General features: G+C 32.5%; 6 protein-coding genes across 6 annotated transcripts; 2 read left to right on the forward strand and 4 right to left on the reverse strand.

The window, feature by feature from the left end:
• Positions 1-898: 898 nt before the first annotated feature.
• LOAG_02468 (hypothetical protein) lies at positions 899-1,348 on the reverse strand (the record flags this gene model as incomplete). The annotated part of the gene is made up of 3 exons (XM_003138006.1): positions 899-982; positions 1,026-1,222; positions 1,291-1,348. The coding sequence occupies 3 exons, from the start codon at positions 1,346-1,348 to the stop codon at positions 899-901; spliced, it is 339 nt and encodes a 112-aa protein (XP_003138054.1).
• A 449-nt stretch (positions 1,349-1,797) lies between these two features.
• On the forward strand, positions 1,798-2,835 carry LOAG_02469 (hypothetical protein; the record flags this gene model as incomplete). The annotated part of the gene is made up of 6 exons (XM_003138007.1): positions 1,798-1,830; positions 1,970-2,006; positions 2,041-2,151; positions 2,220-2,251; positions 2,292-2,366; positions 2,803-2,835. 6 exons carry the CDS (start codon positions 1,798-1,800, stop codon positions 2,833-2,835), a joined length of 321 nt encoding a protein of 106 aa, XP_003138055.1.
• Positions 2,836-3,764: 929 nt separating this feature from the next.
• On the reverse strand, positions 3,765-6,091 carry LOAG_02470 (hypothetical protein; the record flags this gene model as incomplete). The annotated part of the gene is made up of 6 exons (XM_003138008.1): positions 3,765-3,925; positions 4,045-4,216; positions 4,482-4,663; positions 4,890-5,121; positions 5,735-5,935; positions 6,068-6,091. 6 exons carry the CDS (start codon positions 6,089-6,091, stop codon positions 3,765-3,767), a joined length of 972 nt encoding a protein of 323 aa, XP_003138056.1.
• A 7,441-nt stretch (positions 6,092-13,532) lies between these two features.
• Positions 13,533-14,814, reverse strand: LOAG_02471 (hypothetical protein). The gene is made up of 3 exons (XM_003138009.2): positions 14,628-14,814; positions 14,203-14,260; positions 13,533-13,979 (listed from the first exon to the last, which is right to left on the reverse strand). The coding sequence occupies exons 1-3, from the start codon at positions 14,733-14,735 to the stop codon at positions 13,714-13,716; spliced, it is 432 nt and encodes a 143-aa protein (XP_003138057.1). The 5' UTR covers positions 14,736-14,814; the 3' UTR covers positions 13,533-13,713.
• Positions 14,815-17,048: 2,234 nt separating this feature from the next.
• On the forward strand, positions 17,049-18,162 carry LOAG_02472 (hypothetical protein; the record flags this gene model as incomplete). Its single annotated transcript, XM_003138010.2, has 3 exons — positions 17,049-17,097; positions 17,178-17,551; positions 17,881-18,162. 3 exons carry the CDS (start codon positions 17,049-17,051, stop codon positions 18,112-18,114), a joined length of 657 nt encoding a protein of 218 aa, XP_003138058.1. The 3' UTR covers positions 18,115-18,162.
• Positions 18,163-18,942: 780 nt separating this feature from the next.
• On the reverse strand, positions 18,943-23,187 carry LOAG_02473 (hypothetical protein). Its single transcript, XM_003138011.2, has 8 exons — positions 22,915-23,187; positions 22,543-22,661; positions 22,275-22,402; positions 21,534-21,766; positions 20,616-20,810; positions 20,223-20,397; positions 19,781-19,866; positions 18,943-19,304 (listed from the first exon to the last, which is right to left on the reverse strand). The coding sequence occupies exons 1-8, from the start codon at positions 23,068-23,070 to the stop codon at positions 19,206-19,208; spliced, it is 1,191 nt and encodes a 396-aa protein (XP_003138059.1). The 5' UTR covers positions 23,071-23,187; the 3' UTR covers positions 18,943-19,205.
• Positions 23,188-24,181: the final 994 nt, after the last annotated feature.

Here is a 24,181-nt window from a genome sequence, read left to right on the forward strand (position 1 = left end):
AAAAAACGAAAACAAACTGCTATCGAAAAGGACGGTAAAGCAAGAAGATACGAAAATAACAGCTACTATTAATTTGCATATTTGTCGTATTCTTTTCGAGCAATAAAAATTTTGATCAAATGATGCTATCTGACTGATAACATCTTCGTTCAACATTGTCAGATTTTTTTGTATGAAATACAAAAACGATGCACAAATGCCACCACTATAAAATTGTTCATTAATAAATTATTTCATTCGTTAATTTTCGATATTAATTTTGTAAATTTTAGCTTGAAAATTGGTTATTGAATATTACATTTTTACGGGATTAATTTACGGAAAGATCAAAAAATGAAAAATTTTTATAGCAGTCAAAAATGAAAAAAAACGAAACAGATGGAAAAGTTATTTGAAATAAAGAAATATTTTTAAATAACTGAAGGGAGGAATAATTTTCAAAATGTGAATTATTTCATCAATTTTACCTTGCTAAGAAGAGTGCACTTGCAGTGGTAAATGCAAATCGTACCGTAAATCCATCATATGACAGTAACAGAAGTTTGTGTATTGTGTGATAATTCTGCAATAATTAAAATGCAGCAATGTTTCCATTTGAAAAAAATTATTTGACAAAGATAATTTATTCACTAAAATTCAGTTATTTTTGTAGTTTTTAGGAATTTAGAATTTGCTCTCAGACAAATTTTCTCTTCAAATTGTTTAGAACTATCAAGTGACATTACTTAACATGACAAGAAATGTTCTTGACATAAGTAATTTAAATATTGCACGCAAAGAATTTTGTTATCTTCTTAATTTCCAAGCTTTGTTTTTGAACTGGAATTTATAAATTAATAGGTTAATTCATTCATTTTATCTGTTATCAGTCCTTTTTTACTTCGAAATATTATCAGAGTCATCCGTTGTTGTTGTTGTTGTCGTCATCATTTCTTTTTCCCTCATGCATATCGTTATCACTAATGCCATCATTATCAGTTTCCTGATTATAACAATTCAAATTCACTTACCAAACAAATTATCACCGAAATATTGTAAAATAATAAAGGTTTCTTTAATCTGCCATTATTTGTTGTGTTTGTAAAGCCAAGCAGTCGCATATATGTAATCAGTGGAGACAGCATCGATTCCATCGAATTTTTCATTTCTTCCTTTATATTCCTTCCATTTTTTTCATTCATTTCTTCGTTGGGCGCATTTATCTCTGTCCCAGCAATGTCGTCTATAAGCATATGTCACCCTTCAGATGGCAATATCACTACAGCACAATATGCATAATTAAAAACATACCAAATGACGATGAAATGTAATCTTCTGGTACTGCTAACGGAGCCAAAATAAGCGGCATTAAAATGCTCTTTTGCTAAAAAAATAAAAAAAAAGACTTTCATATTTTACAGGATTTTTAAACTTATAAAATTTCAATTAAAAGTTGAAAATTTTACTTCTTTGTTTAAAAGCATAGAAAATTATATTTTTTAATAACACTTACTGTTTGCTTGTTTGTACAATATTCTGAAAGTACGAAATTACTTCTCATTTCAATTCGAATTATATCATTTCACAGTTTGTGATTAAGTTAAATTAACACTTATTATCTCTAAAGTTGTTTTTCTCATTTAACGAAACTAATTAAATAATAATAAGAGGATGGGATGGGAGAAAAAAAAAGAAGGGTTAGAAATAAACTGATTGCTTAATCATTCATTAATGATAAAATAAATATTAGAAAAGGTTTGCTTTTTAAATTCCTCAATTATCTCAAGGAATTCTTCTATGTAAAGATAACAAGTGGAAATGAGAGAAGAAAATCAATCAATGACTGTTCAGGTCTACCGGAATAATCCCGAGTGAACTGAAGCATAACACGATTCATATGCATGATAATTCGATCACAGAAAAATTCATGCAAACCATGAAGTGATGACAAACTTGACCTGTATATATCAATTTTGTTTATACTTTTTAGATAAAAAGGAAAAAACAAACAAGTTTGAAATGTACTGGTAAGAATTCTATGGAATTTATTAATTTTTAAAGATGTAATTTTAATTGATGAAAATTTGGAGTGTTTTTATTCTTTATCAATTTCTAAAATTACTGTCGATAAAAAGGCTTTTATTATGATTAGGCAGATAATGGAGAAAAAGGGTAAGCAGTAGGATACCAATTTTAAACTTAAAGAATCTTCATTTTTTTTTTAAAAAAATTTGTTTAAGAGAGCTTTCTGCTTGGAAATGAAGCATTCAAGGTTATTAATATTTATTTTAATATTTTATTATAAAATTGAGAAAAGTAATGAAATGGAAATTGTTGGAAGATGCGTGAAAAAGTGTCATAATCAGTTTGGAAGCAATCAATTTAATGTATGTATAATTTGTGGTTGGAAAGAGAGAAAATATGCTTACACTTTTAAAATTTGTTTTTAAAGTGAATTCTTTGAAAGAGTACTAAACAATTCACAAATGAATTATTTCTGGGAAAAAAGTGAAAATGACAGACTTTTTTTCTTAGCAACACTTTTTTTTTAATTGTTCAAATCTTTTAAATCATTAATTTTATAGTTTTTGTTAAAAAAGATATGTTAAAATACGAGTTTTTATATCTATTTTAATTATAAATAAATTACAATTTTTTTTCTTCCTTGGCTTCATTTCCCGCCCATTAAAAACCATTGATTCATTTTTGTTAAGAAATTCTGACTGCTTTCAAAATATCACCTTTAAACTCTTAAATTAATCTGTCGTTCACCAAAAATTCATTTATTTTTGAGCAAATTTTAAAATTTCACTAATATTATAGTACAGCAAACAGCCATTAATCATTGCATATTAGCACTATTAATAATAATTATCCAATTAAAGCTATCATTTACTATTACTGCTTCATTTCAATTCTTTGCCATTCAATAGTTTTCATAGGAAACAAAAAATTGTTCGTTCCTAACTTTTTACAAAAATACTACGTTTAATCTTAACTTAGAAAGGAATTAGAAAAGAAAAACCAGTACAAAGTCATTTTTTACTTCTCTCAGTTTAAAACTGTTTAAGCTCATTTCTTCACAAAAAAATTACAAAATAGCAAATATATTAGGATAATCACTAATTAAGTAACAAATTATCAGTAAAATATGACATGAATAGAGTGTATGAGATATACTGATAACGTCTGTTTTGCAGAGGAATTTTTTTTGACCATTGCGATTCATCGAGGTTTCAGATTCTGGTGGCATCTCATAAGTTGTGCGACATCTGAACTTACAATGATAATAAAATATACTGAAATAATACTGATTAATTATAAAATAATTGGGTAAGGGAGATATAATGAGAAGAAAAATCAAATGATATGGTATATAAAATAATAATTATTTTTTATCATTTTTTTTTCTTTTTCCTTCAAAATATTCTCAAGAGGTATGTTAAATATAAAAAGTAGTAATCTATTTTTTATTATTCATGATTAACAAAATATGAAAAAATTTGAAATAAGACATTTGCGCTCATTTTCTCTTAATTCATGATTCAGTGAAAACGATTAATTTTAAAATCCCTGATTAACTGTTTAATGAATAATCAATTGAGTTTATTTGCTGAACATTAGGTAATTAGAAGTATCAAATAAATCACTAAATGGCATTTTATTTTGATTAGCTTTGTCTGCATGCATTAGCACATGTTTCGTTGAAAACAATAAATACATATGTTTAAATTTGAATTTCAAAAGATTAAAATTTGCATTTTAGGCAAGGAAGAACAAAAAATCTAATTTCCGAAAAATATAGAAAACCTAGTACGAAGTTTAATCTTAACATCTGCATTATAAGTATGCAGAGATACTGTTGATCTATTAGGGACAATTTCAGGAACTTCTGCAGATATCCTCATTATCGTTTCTGCTGATAACGGATCACAAGTTCGAGCTCCTGAAAACAATTTATTCACTTTATTTTTTATTTTTTAAATTGGAAATATAATTCCAAAATTGCAACTAATATGCTTACTTGAGCGAATTAATTGAAAATGATGAAATGATAAATGATACCTCTGTGAAGGAAACAACAGCATATCTGATAACCATCACCATAGAAGCAATGATTATTATTGGACAACTGATCATGTATCAGCAAACAGTATCGATACATTTCATCATTGAAATGTCGATAAACACAATGATATTCAGTAGTATACTTCATCATATACTTGTTGTTTAGAGACTAAAACAAATAATTAACTTTTTGTTATATCAGTTGAAATATCACTGTGCTAGAAATGAAATGAATTATTATCATATCAATATATATCATATCAATATACATCAGTAAATTTAAATAATTCAGTTTAATCATTTGAAGAATTTATTGTTTTAACAAAATTATAAAGTTTGTAATCTTTGCTCTTTTTTCTTTCACAATACTTTGAAGAATAATTCTCGAAATATTTTCTTGTAATATTTTAAATAAATTATAAAAAAGTGTATACATGTGATGAAACCATTGTATAATCCTCGTAATTAATATGCACAGGTTGTACAAATACGACATCTTCTTCTTCCGATTGTTGTGTTCGGTTGTATTTTTCAATTGAATAACTGAGACATCCAATTGGTGCACCTCGACAACGAACATTGTTGCAGATGACTGGTTCGGGAGGTGCTAATGTAGCTGTATAAAAAAGTTCACTCGTATTTTCTCTCTTATTAAAATACCAATTAATTTCCCCTCGAATTTTGCTTAATAGAATTTAAGGAGCCATAAAAGAGTTTGAAAGAACAAAAGTTTAATTGTATGAAATTTAAAATAATTCCTAATTAATTTATATTCCATTTATTGATTTAATTAAAAGAAAGATTTATCGGAGATAAATAGATATGAGAAAAGAAAAACTTACGAAGAACATAATCATCAAATTGTATAATTTTTTGGAGAAGATGATCATTTATGGCGCAACAAAATTTGATTCGCTTTGTCATTAATAGTCGTTGTAAATTATCGTCAACCCTTGTGTTTAGATATCTATCGTCACCTCGTCTAATTAAATATTTAACAAATTCGGGATTGAGTGAAGAAAGCATTATCTCTCGACAACGTGCCTGGTCATCGCAATATTTCGAAAATAGTAACTAAAATAAATTAGTACTTATGCGATGTGTTCAAGTTTTAAATTTGGAAAAGTTTAATATTCAATTTGTTTTTATTTTAGTCAAAATTTCAACCATGATTTTAATAATTTAATTTCTACAAATGATTACTCATTTGATTTTATTCTATATTCTAGAATACATTGAAACTTTGCGAATGAATCAAATTATAGCGATTTATTTTAATTTGAAGTAAAGTCCCTTAAACAATCAGTCTTTGGACTTCTTTAATTATCCAATTATCAGTACTAATTCATTGTCTTTGTATTATTTAAAAAATTCTAATTAATGTCAACTGATTTTTTTTTTAAATATCCACATATATAAATCAAGCAGCATTGTTTAAAAACCATTTGATTCTTGAATGGAAGAGGTCATAGGGCATTTCGATTACAATAGTAACAATCAGATTTGGTGATTGTATCAAGAAGTAATGTTTCTTATACCGTACTGTAATTCCAGTTATCAGAATTAATTTACTCCCTTGGTATTTCTTAACTTTTTTAATTTGCCGTGATTTTTTATATTATATTATATTGGAAAATACGGTAAATAAAAAATTCAACTTTTTTAAACAAATATGCAACATATAAACCTGCTTTATCTCATCATTATCATCATTATCAGGCATAAGAATGCTGGAATCGATACATTCATAGATCCCTAACGATTCTTCTTTATTTCCCGGTAATAATATTTTTTCAAATTCGAAATAACCGCAAGAGACGCTGGATGACGGACATAAAGAGGGAATTCGAGTTTCCGGGATATGCGATTGACCACTACGACAGTAAAGCTGAAATGAAATGACTTATTGGTTACCCTTTACAAATTGGTGGTTCTGATGACCTCATAGTAGCCGTTTTTAGTGAATGTAATATATCTGCAGCTTTATTTCGTTCAAACTTTCTTATCACTTTCTATTTACCGTATCCCATCCTTGTGTTATCATTACTAATCTAACTTATCAGGAGTTTGATACAAAAGTTTCAGAAGTTGTTCCATATGTAACATATTTCTTGGAAGTTTCATATCAACTTTGACTGTAATATCTGTCAACAAAACGTTTGTACGTCAAACGTGACAAGAAGAGTTTCAATGTTCACTTTGCGCCTTAATGAACATTAAAGAAAAAATAATATATATTAGAGCTAAGCTTTTTTTTTGTTCATTCATCAAAATCAAAAGCTGGAATATTTTAATGGTAATCTTTCATTCAATTTTCAGTTTTTATCAATTTTCTATTCATTATCTTTCAAATCTTATCACTCTAATAATTCTCTAAAACAGCACAACTTTCTTCCAACATAGAATTCTAATCAGTTTGATAAGCACAATTTATCAAATTAACTACGATAGAAGAATAGTTGCAAGGATAATATCTTCAGCAAGAAGCACAACCGATTATTTCCGTTCATCCAATTTAATATTTCAAAATAAATAGACTGTTAAGAATTTACGAAAAGATAGAAAAAAAAACAAAATGAAACATAAAATTTCAAATATTTACCGAAGAACTTTAATTCTTTATTAATCAAAATAGAAATTTTAAAATTTAAAATTATTTTTATATATGTATAATGTATGACATGCATAATTTTGAATGTTTAGTTCCTTAGGAGGTGACAGTAATTGATTGTTCATTAGGTATTCTTTAGTAAACTTCGAGAAAAAAGGGATGGAAAATTTTGAACAGATGCTCAACAATTTATAACAATAAGTGAAATAATTATCGTGAAAGGAAATGCTTTAACAAATGCTTCTAATTGATATGTGTAAACAAATTTATCCCAAATATTACAACAAAAATTGTGTAAAAAGAAAAAGAATGAAAGAATCATTTGCATCATTTTGTTTAATTCTTCATTTCTCATTAAGTTGTCTATAGAAGTTGAATATTTTAATTTAATTTATTTAAAAGTTAATTTTTATAGCTAACAAGGTGATAAATGACGCAAGATGACATATTCGTCTAGGTTAAAATGTATTTAGAATTTTTTACGTAAAGAAACAATTATATATATATAGTTTATGAGAATACATGAGCTCCTTAGCTATTCGATAAATCTATTATCTTATTTGTCATGAAATTGTTAATAAAATAATTAAACATTGTTAAATTATAAATTGATAATAAAATAATTATCACCTTTAAATTATATGATGCCAACGGTATATTGCTAAAACATTCCCCATACCAAACGATTGATATAGCGATCAAGCAAACGGAAGAAATCATGCGCATAACTTAGTTGTATCCATCAATCATTCTTTAATTAATTAACTGCTGATATAAAAACAAAGACATAAATATATGACACGACATGTGACATTTGACATAAATATGATAGAAGAAAAAAGATATTAATGCTAATAGAAGAATTGAATGAAACACAATAAATGAACTGTAATTTTCCAAAAATTCGTTCATAAAAAGCTCAATAAAATAAAAATTGTTGCATAAAATTGATTTAAAATGATTTAATGGCAATTATTGTAATTAATGATGTGATGACAAAGACATAAAGATATGACATGATATGTGACATATGACATAAAACAGGATAAAAGAAAAGAAAGAGAAACAAGATATTATCAAAACATGACCAAATTGCCAGTTTTGAATTACGCACATATTACGAATTGAATAATAAATTTGAACAAATGATTGTTGTTTAAATGAATTCTGCAGATACTAAACTATTTGTAATAAATACTTGCGCTAATTGCATTAATTATAATTTTCGCTGTAAATAAAATTAGTATTCTCATTTCTAATGATATGACAAATTATTCAGACTTTAGAAAATTAATTTCTCCGATAAGCCTTCGTTATGTTTTGCATATAAAACTTCTGAGAAAAGTGCTAATTTTCCATTAAAATCAATATGCAATCATTTTTATTACCTAATGATAGGACAGAAAGAAAATGAGGAATTTAACAAAATTATCAACAAATCTATGTATTGATAAGTTTGAACGAACGAAATGAAATAAAAGGAAGAAAAAACGAATTTAACAAAGAGATCGAATTCCATTGAAGGATTTTGTAATCTAATCTTCTTCAGATAATATCAGAAACTTTTATAATTAATTTTTTCTTCTCTCCTCCTTAAAAAAAAAAAGTTAACTTATTTCAAGGATTGGTGTTTAAAATAACTTTTACAGTGTGTAACAAAAATAAATGATGAAAAAAAGATGAAAGTTAAATTTTATGAGTGCAATAATTCTTCTGCACTTTCTAATATTTCAATACAAACATAAATGCTAGTCTTTGGTATATTTTGCAAACAAATAAGAGAAGGAATAGAAAAATGAAGAAAGGAAGAGACCGATCGGCACATTGTCTTGTTTGTCATTTGTTTGGCGTAACCCGAAGTACAGCAATGGATATTGACAGTGACATAAATGAAACCTTTCAAAGGGAATTTGAAAATTGATGAGATATTTCAAATTTTGGCCCAATAAACTTTTGTCGCCCACTTATTTTCATTTTGCAAACTTAACTGATTTAGCATACTAGCACCATATGCTTTACCAATGTAATAAAATTCTATTTCAAATAATGTTTTACAAATTTTTCACCAATTTCAAATACATTAACTGACTGAGAAGCGAAACTTTAAACTTTAAACATTCGTAGCGTTTAAAGTGAATACTTTTTTGTTGAAGAATTCGAAAATTTTCACTTTCCATTCGCAAAAAATGAAACAAAAAAGTTTTGAAAATGAGAAAAAAAAGGGAAAATGAATCGGTTAGAATGTTTAGCAAAAGTAGAAACAAGTTTCTCTTTGTTTTTCATTTACGAAAAAAAAATTACAGTTTGGAGGTCAACAGAAGGAATAAAAGCAAAAAGATATAAGGGAAGTTATCGAACAAATAAAATACTTTTTTTCCTAAAAAAAAAAACTACTATGTAAAAAAAATTGACGATAAATAACTGGCAAGTCTTCTAGGTTTACTGATAATGGTTGATTGATAATTTCACAAATAACTAATACTAAAAAGTAGTAAGATTTATATATATCAAATAATTGGCAAATCACAACGATAACAAGAACCATTTCGATACACTAAGTTGACAAATATTAGCAATTAATTGTTATTTTATCGTACTACTATAAATGTTACTGTAAACTAACTATATGACTGTAGATTTTACCATACATTCACCACATTATTGTAAACAAGCAATGAAATCATAAATAATTATTTATAACGGAGTACTTTCATTCATTCTCCATTTAACTGAAATAATTTATCCCTCGTTAAAGTATAATTAATACAGCTAACCTTTTATATTTAATCATTTCTGAATTATTATTATTTAAAACAAAGTATAGTTTGTTTCAAAAGAAAAAATTCACATTCAAATTTTATTTTTCACATCAAACAAAATAAGCAATAGATGTGATAATGATATTATAATTGAAAACTATTGTATAAACACATAGCTTTGAAATTACTTATTATTACCATAAGACTGAATCAATTAACCCTAAAGTTTAAGTGATAGTTCTTAAACAACGGAAAATTCAGTTTTCGAATAATTCCTATCGGATTTCTTAATTCCTTCCGGATCCTTTTGATCATTCTTCTCATTTTAAATCTTTTTAACATTTTGCACCTCCCTATAAAAGAAATAATCTCTTCCGGTATATTGCATATTATAAGTATTCTTTGCATTTAGCATTTAAGGAAAACTTTATTAAAAAGGAAAATTTGAAATTGCACAAAAGTGAAATCGTTAGTTAAAATTCACTTCGGTTATCAAAAAACTGTTTGTCAGGAATTGCTCTTATTACTTCTCTTTTTACTTGTTGAAATGCTACTAGGAATGATATTGGATTATCATTGAGAAGTTATGATCAGTGGTATGACTGATAAGATAATGTCGTTATCATTATTGAACTTTTTCGCTAAGCTATTTTAATGATTGAATGAAACAAATTAGCAGTATATCATTAGGAAGCTACTTGATACCTCTGGCAATTCATAATTAATCTCTACGGCAATAATGTTCTTTTATAGATGATTATGAATTTCCCTCTACTTCTCTGTAAATAACAATTGAAATGAAAATGGTATTAATTTTTGAAGATTAACAAAGTACTTCATAGTTGATAATATTCAAGAAATTTAGCAGATTTTGCAACAAAGGAAATGATCAGAAAATGTTTGACCTTTATAACAATATTTCATCATTACTTTTCAACTTTATGCAAATCATCGCCCAAGATATTCCCATTTACAGTGCACGTACAGTACTTTAAGATTCATTTATTAAGTTTCATTGGACTACATGATTATTCTTATCATTTCAGAATCCGCCATTATTGTATTATTTTCTCGGGGCTGACAGTTTAACGAACTTTTAAGTAAAGTGAATAGTTTTCACAGTTAACTTTCTTCCTTTAAAAATTCACCTAAGTGATATGCGATCATATCGTATATGAAATGCAGCACTAAATGAATATCCGCAATTAGGATAATCCTGATGATATTACTATGAAAAATTTAAAAATTAGTTTCCGGAAATATGATGAATCGATTTCTTTTGGAATAAATAGGGTAGCCAAATTTAGTTTGATGCGTCAACAAATAAAACGTCACATAAGTACAATCATCCGATTCGGAAGCAGCTGATCAATAATCTGTGGGAGAAATGTTTCGTTTATATGAGTCAAGTGACAAAAATAAAAGTTATGTGACAATTGAAAACAAACTTTATCAGTTAAAGTAAAAAGGCCAAGTGATATAAATAAAACAGTGCTGACCAAATGCATCCGTTTAATGACCAAGCAATATGAACGGTTAAGCTAAATGATAAGGTCATGATAACTCGAAATGTTTCTTTTTTTTGCGTAGTAATTCCAGTAACTGCACTTTTCATCAAAAGTAGACAATGTTGTGAGGACTGGTCAAACGAATCTTTTAGAAAACTGTATCAGATGTGACCATAACCTGCAATCGAACAAGAAATGCAGCAAAACTAGCTTGCAAAAGGTGCTGGGAGACTTTCATTCAACTTTGCAGAGAAATATTTACGTTGACCTTCTTAAATAGTGTCATTTTTCAAAAAGGAAATCGTTGCTCAAGTCAAATACCCTCCAAACATATCATCAATCAGGCTCCTATTCAGATCATGATTCGTATTATCCTAATCATTGGTTGAGAAATTGTCAAATGATATTAGAGTGACGAAAAACTTTGTTCTAGATGGTCAGGTAAGTAAAACGAGTATAGTGTTAATGATAATGAGGAGTGATGCTCGGCTCCTGAAAGAATAAATCCTGAACGTAATGGATGAAATACCATAATTAAGCAAACATTTAATTTGGTACACACTTTAAAGTACACTTAACCATTTGCGATGATACCAGTTGAATGCAGAAGGAATCGACGAAATGACTTACTTATTTGAGAAGTACTTCTTAAAAAAATATACATGCACATTTTCTCATTATAGTTCCGTAGTTCTCGTTCAGTATTAGTAATTTTATATGGTGATGCATGGTTAAGTAATGAATTATTGACAGAATCACGTTTACTTTACTCAATTGTTAATATAATATATGTTGATAATAGTAGTCTTTTTGCTTGTTCTATATAGGAAATGTAAATGCAAGGAAAAACTTCTCACAAAGAATCAAAGAGGACGGAATGGCATCGAGGAGTCACTGGTCTACTATAATAGGAATATTTTCATTAACTTCTACCATCAGTAAGAGTATTCACCTAAGTGACTAAGGAAGGTTTAATCTGTCAATAAACTTTATTTGCAATAAAGGTACTACTCACGTTCCTATCAAGTGTTTTTCGTGAATCAATACCGATGGGTTATTGACCATTCCGGTCACTGATCCATCGGTATTGATTCGCGAAAAATTCTTGATGGGGATGGAGGCGAAACGTCGGACTTCCTGCACCGTAAAGAACGGATTCAAAGTGCCCATATAATTTGAGGAGAGTTTCTAGATTTCTAAAACTTGCATTTAAGAAAACCAACACCAACCAAAGGTCCCGCTAATATATACTTGACATACTTAAGGACAATCCAAAGAATTTTTTTTAAAGCTGACTACCCTTTCAAGTACTTTTGGACTTCCTTCTTTTCCCTCCTCACTTCGTGAACATGAACCTCCCTTTTCTCACCCACTTAATTTGTCGTGCAAATGAACCAAAATCTACCTCATCCCAGAATCCCTAGACTGTAAAAAATGAAGTTACCCAAAAACCATCTCAGAATTGTAACGCAATTCGAATCATCTGGAAAACTGAAATCCTCGCGGCAAATAAAGGACACTAATTATTGCGCTCTCTTAATATCGAAAAGCCATTTGAAACGTAATGTTATTCAGTTATTACTTGCTCCACAGAATGAGGCTATTTTTAATACTCTGAACAAAACCGACACACACACACACGCACACATACACACACATACAAAATAGAGCGAAGTAAATGCCTGCAAAACAGCAAAACATTCTTTGACATCATACGAAATAATGAATCATCATAACCACATCGTTAAACAATATTTCTATTAAGTTAGCTCAAAAGTGACACTAACGCTTATACGAGCACGAAAAACCAAAGTTATCTGGGAACCTTTGCAAAGGAGAGGGAAAACCGTGACGATATTAAGACACGACAAAGTCATCGCTACTGTTGTTGCGTGTGTGTGCAAATAGCCGCATATACATATAACGAACAGTGCAAACAAATGAAAAAAAATGGTTACTGCCAGCAGGCAAAAAACAAAATAAAATCCAGGAAAAAGTTCAGAATTCCATGAACAAATTCCTTCCTGAACTAATTACGTGCATAACACTACCGTGAGTAACGTACTGCACCTTCCACAAACTCAATAGAGGGTATGAAGTACATATACATAAAGTTATGAATAGATAAACAAACAAATCTGATTTTCCTCGTAAGACAATTTCTGAACTAAAAGACAAACGAAGAAAGGGAAATAAGGGAAAAAAGAAAAATACCAACAACATTTTATCTAAACATATAAATGAAAAATAAATCAGAAGATAAAAAAACAACGTAATAACAACAATTTCTTTAAAGTAAAAAAAATCCCAGTCTCCACACTTTTATGAGGAAATGCAGCTGAGCTGGAAAATTCAGAAATTTTATCCGTTCATTTTTTCTAAGTAATAAACAAAATTTTAAATATTTAAATAAGTTTTATAACAAACACTATTATAAATAGAAATATAAACGAAACTATAACAGCTAAAATTTCCTCAAAGAGAACGGTTTGGAAGGACCAATTCACTACAATGGAAACCAATTTGTGGAATAACAAAAGCACAATGATGAAAACGTTCGTAAACCTACTAAAAAAAAAATTTGTCAGAGAAAACTGTTCCTTTTTTTGCCTACGAAAATAAGTCAAAATATGCAGAAACGATATCTGAAAACTTACAACTATTAATCCACAAACTGGTACCTTGGAAACAGAGTAACCCTTCCATAAATTGTAAGATCGAGATTAACAAACAGACGACAAAAAACGGCATATAGAATTTGTAATAGGCATCGACATCACTATAATCTTTATTCTTCGCTTTCACCACCTTCCTCACCTTCCACATCGTCATCCTCCCCAAAATCACCCCCTTCACCATCACCTTGGCCATCGCTTTCCTCGGATCCAATGCTCGCCTCATCATCTTCACTACCTCCATCTTCCTCGTCACCTAAACTTTCATCATCCTCACCACCGCTCGATTCTTCGACACCCTCTTCACCATCCGCTGCTTCCTCACCGTCCTCTTCATGTTCGCCATCATGATTTTCATTTGCTGTCTTTTCTTTGTTTTCTGAAAAATCTAAATTCCTTACACAACATATGTACGCTTCGAAATACCTCCAACAATAATTTCCGCTCAAACGGCAATTTCTAACTTTCAGTTACCTCCTGTCAAACATTTCATCTTGACTCTCCATACTTGTATAATCCTTAAAATGGTTTTGAGACAGCAATGGAATTGTGCTCCAAATAAGTGATCGATTCGAAAAAAAAAAGGAAAACATATAAAAAACCTTTCAGGGAAGCATTCTTATCTGGTCTTAAATCTCTGACCTGCGCATCACCTGCAGCCTAAAAATGACAATTCTAACGATTTGTAAGGACACTTTCACCATATAAAGTAAAAAGAAAGAAAAAAGTACCGAAGACCGTTTCTCTGGAGTTGAGGAAATAACGAACGACGTTTTTGGAGTCCAGGTAGTTTCAAATTCTAAAATTTTCTTTGCTAATATCACGTTATCCACTCCCCACAACCAACATTACGATGAAGCCGATTAAATGGACAAATCCCTAACAGGGTTTTTTTGAAATAGAGTTTCAACTATCCACTACGCCGCTCCAGTGAAATTAAATGATGTTTAGAAAACCGGTGGTCGAAATGTAGTTATCCACGTCGATATTCTAGAATAACATGGATTGAAATTTAATAAAACCTTACCGCAACAATCCCATTCTCAATTTTGGCTCCTTTAGCGGCCACACCATTCTCAGTATCTTTCTCCTCCAATTTCCTCTTTTCGGCGACTCGCTCATCAACTGCGCTCATCTTTTGATAGTATTATTCGGATTTTCACAATATGATTACACTACTACGGCAGTGCGTAACTACAAAAAAAAGCCTGCAATCAACATGACAATTTCATCAAATTATCCACCAAAGTGAACTGATAACGGCAAATAAAACCATAATATTTGTAGCACTGAGAAATACAACAATGATATCTCTCAAGAGACAATACATTAGGTTTCCAGTTCCCAAAAAAAACTATCGATTTAAGGGTTTGAGCTATGCAATGACTAAAATAAATGTCTACGAAATGACGTGACGTCCACCATACAAAGCGTACTACAAAGTCACTTTGACTGCAACATATATGTCACAACACTACTAGCATATCGCCTACTCAACTTTGACACACACACACACACACACATACACCGATGTCAGAAAGGAATGGGCAACATGCAAATACTACATATCACTGTGGGATCGCACGCCGTATGCTGCTCGAGTTTCATTGGTGCCAATGTTAGAGGCTAACACTGCATAGTATTAGAATGGTGAAGAGTGGAGCCTAAAGTGCCCCACTGAATCTTCGCACGGATACGCAAGAGATGCTTCGCGTCAATGGTTCGGTTCACCCTTATGGCAACTCGCCAATAGTAACGCCTCCTCTATGCTGCAGTGACCATAAAATCTTCAGCATTACCGCCAAAATCACCTCGCTCCTTCTGCTGCTCTGCATCTCCCATCCATCCTCACTAACTCTATCGCTCTATCAAACTGCCTCTCTAAATTTCTCCCTTTCACTCCTATATCGAATTGCTATGCCATTACTTAATGACGACCGCTCTCCTCAACCCATCACTATCAACACACATGCTATCATTCGACCTATACCGAGCTGCATCTTAACAGAACACACCGAGATCGAGAAATAGATCGGCAACTGAATAACTCGCGTGCGTACCGTTGCCTCAACGCATGGATGGAGGTGCCCTCTAAGCCGTATTTGCCTGTTTCAGCAGTCACTCTATGTCCGTTTGCAAGGAAATCGCAACAATTAGATCGGTGGTTAGCATAAACTAAGAAGAGGATGGAGACCAAACATCATCACCACTCTGACCCCTCCTTCCTTTATCCTATGATAGTCACCGTCACCGCCATCACTACCACCATCATCATCATCATCAATCCAAGACGATTGCCATACCCATCCACTCCTTCCCCATGGTATGTCAGAAAATACCCACACTACGCAGAAGTATGCTTCTTTCTCCTTCTCCAAAGTTATTTCAACTTTTTCAGATTGAAATTTAGGAAGAGAGATGAATCGAAAGTTGGACGATAAGTACCTCACAACTTACAATAAAATATGTCTATCACGTGTACCATACTCTACCATCATCTCTGTAATACGTCATTTGTTACACTCATATTCCCGCTCCACTGATTTCTTGAAAACTTCATTCTGACAAGAAGGGTTTAATTCTGTAAGCAAAAAACGTAATTCAGAAAACAAAACTACGAACCACCTTAGTGGATTCTGAATGAATTTCATTGATATATGATAGTGATAAGGAAATCTGACATATGAAAGAATGAGTGAAGAGTGGCTGCAAGAAAACAGCTGACTTCTTGTAAGTCAATCTGAAACGAAAAAAAAAGTAGGGCAACAAAATGCAGAAGCATAGTGAGGGGAGCAAAGCAGTAATAAAAGGGTGAGCTCCGACTGGCAAAGAATATGGCGAAGAAGAGGGAAGGATGTACCAGACTTGGATTTAACTTCGATTTCAGGCCTAACACAGCTAGTGCCAGAAATTATGTGAGTAATAATCCGCCACAGGTATTACTGATGAAAAAAATATCCAAGATTGAGTCGAATGACGGAAATGATAGCTAAACTGAAACTGAAATATAGCACTGATACCGGACAAAGTTCTACTGTATTCATACTACGAGTACAAGAACTGTGGCCGAGGAAAGTTTGCTGGTAACTGAAAATAAAAGGACGAAATCTCATCACACTAAGCGAAGTCGAAGATAAAGGAAACAAACTAAGTATTTCAGCGCAAACATAAAATTTGGTAACGGATAAAACGGAATAGAACATTCTTACTTGTTCGCTAACTTTCCAGGACGGACAGTTATGCTTCAGAAAAGACAAAAGTCTTTTCTTTCAGAAAAGACTTAGAGATGGTGGGAGAATGAAATGTTAAGGCACACATTTATGGGATTAAAAGCAACAATGATGGAACAAATTTTTTTTCCCAGGTGTTAGTAAGAACTATATGAAAAATACTGACACAAATTCAGTCATACTCATGGAAGACAGATGCCATGTGCGTCCATTAACAGATGCTGCCACCTTATGAGCTAATGTCACTGAATACGACAGAACAAGTGGGTTCAGATGACTGTCTCGATTAACTGGTGGGAATCCCGCATATGACAAGTCGGTCTAACTTTGTGTGTGATGCATTGCAGACATTCTTGCAATGATCACAAGTGAGAGCCTAGTGAAGAATGCAATGATACAGCTAAAAAAAAAAGAAAACACGACATCGCTTCTAAATCTGCATGTTAACATCAAACTTAAAAAAGTGGTAAGTGATGTGTTGAGGAGTGATAAGAGGACAAAAAATACTCAAAATAATGTGACGAAATACATTAAAACGTGTAAGGCTAACATTCCACCACGTAATTCACGGTCAGAAGCTCTGGTCATGTCCTCGAGTGAGAAGTGGAAAAAATGGGTAATGCTGGCCGACATCCAAACAAATCACGGCCCAACACAGTCGATAATTCTTGCTAGTGGAGGAGAAATGAAAAGAATGGAAGGCGACGCGTCTCCACGAGCGGTCCGTTGCACAAAGAGACAGAGTTAGTGAATGGTGGGTTGAGACGGAGTTGAGTGGAGCATTACCACATCGATATTCCACGGCATTGAGAGATGCTCTTGTGGCATTCCGAGATATAGCAGACTGTATATGTTACCGATTCAGAGACACACGCACACACAGACACGCGCGTACTCACATACATGAGCACATTACTTAAGTGCACGCTCATGTCCGCACAGCACAGAGCATAAGGGTCCTTGTGCACTCCTCATATAGGGGAAGTATGAAGGTGAGTTACGGGAGAATAGCAACGACCACTGCACCAAAGCGGACTCGTCGGATTGCAGCTGATGGATCTAACCAACCAACAACTGAGTGGCAAGCAAACATCGGGGGGTGGGACAGTGCGGCCAGGGCGGGGTATACAAGTTAACCTGCGGGAGCTCGCAGTCGTGCGAGCGAGTGTTGCAAACCCCTCCCCTTCGCCACTTACAGTTGATGCACTACATGCAATTATAATGCATTTTTACAAAACTAGGAGGGGACGAGATACACCATTCAAGAGGTATCCACTAGAGTAGCGACATGAGTAATGCTAAGCTTTGCAGCTTCAACATATTACATTTATCTTCATTGGATTCCCATGACTTCACCCGCTTATTTCGTTGAAATATTCCGGATTCCTTATGAACCAACCTGCCTTGACCACTTCTTGCTCTTCTTTCAGTATTTTCCATCGATCTACAGCAATTCTCCGAACATGAAGTGATTAGCACATATCATAGCGATATCTGTATGGAATTTATTAACGATTAATTACACTAAAACATAGTGAATTCACGCGTGAACGTACTCACATTCTAATAGCAGCATCACATAAAAAGGACTAACATATAATATACAGAATGACGAATAAAGTCTGATTTTAAAAAATGGAAAATACTAGAAGGATAGTGACAATAAATGGTAGTTAGAAACGCGCGGGAGACAACTACATTTATGTAACGAGTATAAACGTTATTATGACAGCAGTTTAGCCCCATCACCCGCTATTCGTACACCGGTTGGGATGTCACCTGTTATAAAAAATAAATTCGAACACAGAGAAACCTTCACAGTTTCTTGCCAACTACACAGTTTAACTAAGTTATCCTAAACCTCATCCAACGTGTTCGAAACATTTTATCGCTCAAGTAGTCACTAAAATAGGCATTCTTCCAGCTGGGAGACATATGAATTCCCAGCACTGAACGGAATTAACGCTGAAATGCATACTGTGCCGACATTTATAAAATATTGATCGTATACATTTCACCATACATTTCTGATTATTCAGTTTTCTTTTATTGCAGGGATAAGTGAAAGATAAGCGCACTTTTTACCCATGCCTTTTCAAATAATAGTGTTGAGTAAATGGTATCCAGATTTCATTTTTCTGTTTCAATTAAACAACACCGGACACTGAGCCCTCAAGTTTTCATTATCAAACATGACATCTAAGAGCAATAATATATATAATAACCGTAGTATTGTGAAACATAGTTAATGATAAATGAGACTGATTTTCGTTAAATCTGTGACTAAAAACTGTGATAAACTATCTAGAGAAAGCATACTGAAAGAACAAATGGCAAAATACTCTTATTACAGCATAAATGTTTTAATCACAGTGTCAAAAAAAAAGATCACCTTGCTTTTTTAGATGCTCCTCCGATATATTACCACCACCTTGTTTGCGCCCCCGTTTCTCCTCTTGCTCAGAAGCTATCAGCTAAAACACTCACGGATTATGAAATATCTTCAGGTTTTTTGTCAATGTCGAACTGGACTGATTTCCTCCAAATGACTACGGATACAGTTTCCTCATTCAGAGAAAAGCAATAAGTAGCTTTTTATGCAGTAAGCTATAAAACCATAAATTTTTAGTGCCTGATATCTCGACTACAAAATAAGATTTAAAAAATGGAGACCCATGATTCTGAAACCTATTTCCGATAAGACTATCAAATTACTTCTCGCTTCCTCTTCCCATCTCTTCTATAAATTTTTGAAAGAAGTTAGATCCCTTAAGCCACTAAAATCCAAGAAACGTCAAAACTGACTGGATGTGTCAACTTTATTAGCTTGACTTATTCCGAAAGAGGGCGTATCGGATAAGTGTACATTCAAGCTCTATAGTTTAAGCTTCTTTCTACTAACAGAAATAATCCTAAAATTTCCACTTGCACAAGAAATACTGAAAAATACCTCAATAGTAGCACGGCTTGGACAAGCTGGTATAGTACGATGCCTGTCAACATCCTCAGTGTTTCGCCCTTTCAATATTCTGTGTTCTAGAACAAAAAAGTATAACAGCAGAACGCAATATGTCAGATTACCTCGCCATGCAGAGGAAGAACTCATGAAGTAAAGGATTCAAAAAAAAAAAAAGATTTTCTTAAAAAGGATTACAAAATAAAAGAAATGTATCATTACTAGTATAATCATATATTATCTTCGTGTTGTTTATTTACCTCAGCAAGTTTAACATATTTCGGATAAGAACAAAAGGAATATCCTATGTTATGCACTTCGCAAATCAAAAGCAGCATGCTAGTGTTACTTCAACACTTGCTCCTGTCTGACTCGATGTCAAATTAGCAGTCGCGCAGTTCAAAGAAATTTCTAATTAATGAGTAGCAGAGCTTACCCTCCATTTCTATACTACTTTGGTTTATCGATTTGGAAAGATTTCCATCATCGCCAGGGGCAACAAATAATGCAACCGACAAGAGGTAATCAACAGCTTGATCCAAATCTCCCGAATTTTCGATCAGAGCCTCTGTAGCTAAGGTAGCATCACGGCACCCAGTACGATTCATCACCTGATTAATAGCGCGGACTATTATTATCAAAAATTATCAAAAAGAATTTTAGGAATATAAACTTATGAAGAAAGTGCACCTTATATAGATTATATCACTATTTCATATATAAAGACACAACAAACAACAAGTGTATTTGAAACCTTGTTTGAAACGTATAAAACATGTTTAGTGAAATTAACCAAGAAATGCACTCGTCTAAAAGTAATGAAATGTACTTCGTGAACCAGAGTAGTGAATTCGTCTTCCCCATATAAGTACGTATGAACAGCTCCTTTATTTGAAGCATCTACACTGTGTTTATGCAAATTTGCTGCAGACTGTTGTAAATTACCAGAATTCGCATGGGAAGTGATAGGTTTCGTAGATGTGTACACACTGTGTGATGCACAGCACGGAACAGTAGTTGGAGCCTACAAAAGCACAAGGTATGACCAATGTGAAAGTACTGGAACCAACTGTTCTTCGTTATACATTACAATTAATAATAATATCACCATTATAATTAATAATAAAATTAACAGTAATACCACCCTGACACTATAGTTTCAGAAATTGAGTCAGTGTTTTTCCTTTGTAGTCCACTTTATAAATACGAAATTGCTACATGCATCACTTTTATGGACTGCATATATCTCCACATTAGTCAAGCTTATGATTGCATTACATGGTTCCTGGAAGCAACTGTATGTCCTATATTCATGAACACCGATCCCCTCTACCTGTGATAACTGTACAAAGACTTTCCAGCACTGTGGAACACAATACCACAGAGCGCCGGAACGGAGGAAAAAAAAATGAAGGCCAGACCTTGAAATTCACCGAATCAAACACCGTTTTCTATAAATTTTACAAATTTTGTGCGCCAATTTTACAAATTTTGTGTGCCATTAAAAATTTTGAAATTTTGATTTCCAATATTGTCAACACATTAATCGCTATTTGACAGAGAACAGTGTTATTGGTAATAAACATCAGTGCATATTTCAAAAATTCTCCCTTGGATTACAGCTTTTTTTTCTTTTCCTTTTGCTGCGATAAGTGTCCTACTTGTCTCAGCAAGATAGTCATATTTAACAGAAGATGGAATCGACACAAGTTAAATGATTTTTGTTCTAGAAACAATAACTTAGTACCATGCGTATTCCAGCAGGAGTATTCGCGATATCACCGAAACGACGAACGCTTGAATAATGTTCACCGTTATGATATGAAAGGTGAAGTTCGAGAGCATTACTATTTTCAGTACCCTGAATCTTCCATAGCGGTCTATTCAATTGATGTATAATGATGTTCACTTCGTGTAAACGTGCAAACGCCACAAGTGCATCCTGTCCAGCGTAAGTGCCGGGACGGCTCAAATCATTTACTGTAAACAATAATGTGACTAATAATGCATGAAAAGTCAAATTCAATTCCATACTTCAAAAGATTTCCTGGAACATCAAAATCGACCATTACTTTCATCCAACACCTCATAACTATCCTTATTTAATAAGTATCCGTCACAATACGACCGCTTGCATAAGCTCGTATTAAACTTTTGGAAATCCACCTTTGCATTGAGCAATTTCCCAGTGAAAAGGATAAATTGTGAAATTCATAATTTGCTTTTAAACTAGAAAACTTGATCAATTAGAAAAGTCCTAATACGAAATAAGCTTCAGCTAAATCTGTGTCTCAAAATAATACTCTATTTGTGTCTCATATGCCATTGCCACTGAACTCCTGAAGAATCAACAAGGTACGAGGGCTGAAAAATACAGCAGGTTTCCAAACTACAGAATCAATAAGGTCCAGAAAACCTCAGGAAAAGTTCGGAAAAAAATTAACATTAGAAAATAAATTCATCCAAAAAATTTTTAAAAACTACCAACCATAACGATCGAAAGGAACATCGATGAACGGTTCGAAGTGACCACGATGGTTCATCATATATCGAACCGTATCGAGGCGATACTTCAGATGATTTCCTGTGTGACCGTCTAACTGATCACCCAAAGCTCTGGAAAAAAAAAGAACTTCGATCCAGTAAAAATTGTAAATGCAGCCAAGAACTAAACATTTTTAAAATTGTACGACTGTAATCATAGATGACCAATGTAATCATCGCCAGAATGTTTGCAATTTTAAAGCACATAGTACCTGAAAAGACAGTTTCCATCTCCTGGAATATCTCGAACAGTTAAACCAAAAGATCCGAGTTGTGCACGCAAGTCAGCAACATCGTAAACATTCCGCACACTTGTTCCCGGATATGCAGTCTGCAACAGTTTGTAATATACCAACGGTGAAAGATTGGAAAAACTTCTCACTTCTATTCCATTTCTGCTATCGAAAGCTTAAAATCCAACTTACATTAAAATAAACAACTACAACAACAAGTACTACTCTCCGATACATGATAACCAGAACAAACAAACTACAGCATTATAGAAGTCAAAAAGTCTAAATAAGAAAAAATGTTATAGTGTTATAGTGCAGACAAGGTTTAGTTTTGCTTATAAAGGAATACACCTCTTTTCGTTTCAAAGTTTGATTCAATCGATCTAAGTCCATTTTACATTGTGCATCACTCGACATATTATTTTTCGACATACGTTTCGCACCGCTATTAGTTGTACTGCTTGCATCAGCGGCCATACCGCCGCCGTATTCCTTCTTCCGCGCCATAAAGTTCACACAACACAAGCGGCTGTTTCTTTGACCGGACAAACCAAAGCAGTAAGAAACAAAAACGTTGCTTCTATTAAAACAGGATCAATGTTCGGAAATAATATTCTGAAAATTTTTGAGTAATGTGAAAGACAGTATCCGAAAAACTTTAAAAAATCCGTAGGCAAAAGAGGCGTATGACTTAAGTTCGATAAGTGCACATATGATTTTTGAAAGTTGAGTGAAATTGATAAATAAATCATCTTTAAGATCCAAATTGCATGATTCATTTTGCACGTGTTTTGCTGCAATTTAGGAATTAATACTAGTAGATATTTCAATCGAAAATAATGATAAATTGCTAACAGCAAGGAACAGAACAGTTGGCAGTTTCCCAGATCATACAAAACAGTACCAGTTATTTCCTATCGCAGCTGAAGCGAACAGTATAGTTACAAAATGTGAAACTAATTGAAACTGAGAGCACGACAAGCATGTAAGAAGGAAGTGAATCACAACGGAGAGTGGAACCTATGACTATTGTGCAAAAACTTTTGGATCACTGAACGCAAAGTGTTTCATCAACAAAAATATGAGTTAGGAAAGGATTAAATCAAACTTTTAATCAGTAGCTAAGGGATCTTGTCCGAGAAGCTACAGAAGGAGAAGGGACATGCGAACAGATACGACTCTTCCAGACCAGAGGATAATCGTGAAAAAAGTTTATGAACAATGTTCACGGGATGAAATGAGTGCAACATCCCTTCAAGTGTAGAACTCCCTCAAAAATTTATGTACCTAGCTTTGATGATAACGCATAATCAACCACCCAAAATTTTCTTTATTTTTCATTGCTGTAACAAGGTAGCGCACGTCAAAACTCAAGTCTTTCCGTTTAATTCATTCTCCAGAGTTGTCTTTCTCCCGATACTTCCATCATAATACATCGAGAAGCACCTAAAACTTGCATGCATACAGAATAAAAACACACACACACACGAACATACATTGACATACATACACATGCACATACCCAACCCAATGATTTGATATAATTGGAAATTCTTCGCCAACATTCAAGCTTTTGTGAGGATCAGTGATAAGTTACAAAATTAGCTAAGTTTTCCGA

The sequence above is a fragment of the Loa loa genome, assembly GCF_000183805.2.
Source record: "Loa loa unplaced genomic scaffold supercont3.22, whole genome shotgun sequence".
NCBI classification, from domain to species: domain Eukaryota; kingdom Metazoa; phylum Nematoda; class Chromadorea; order Rhabditida; family Onchocercidae; genus Loa; species Loa loa.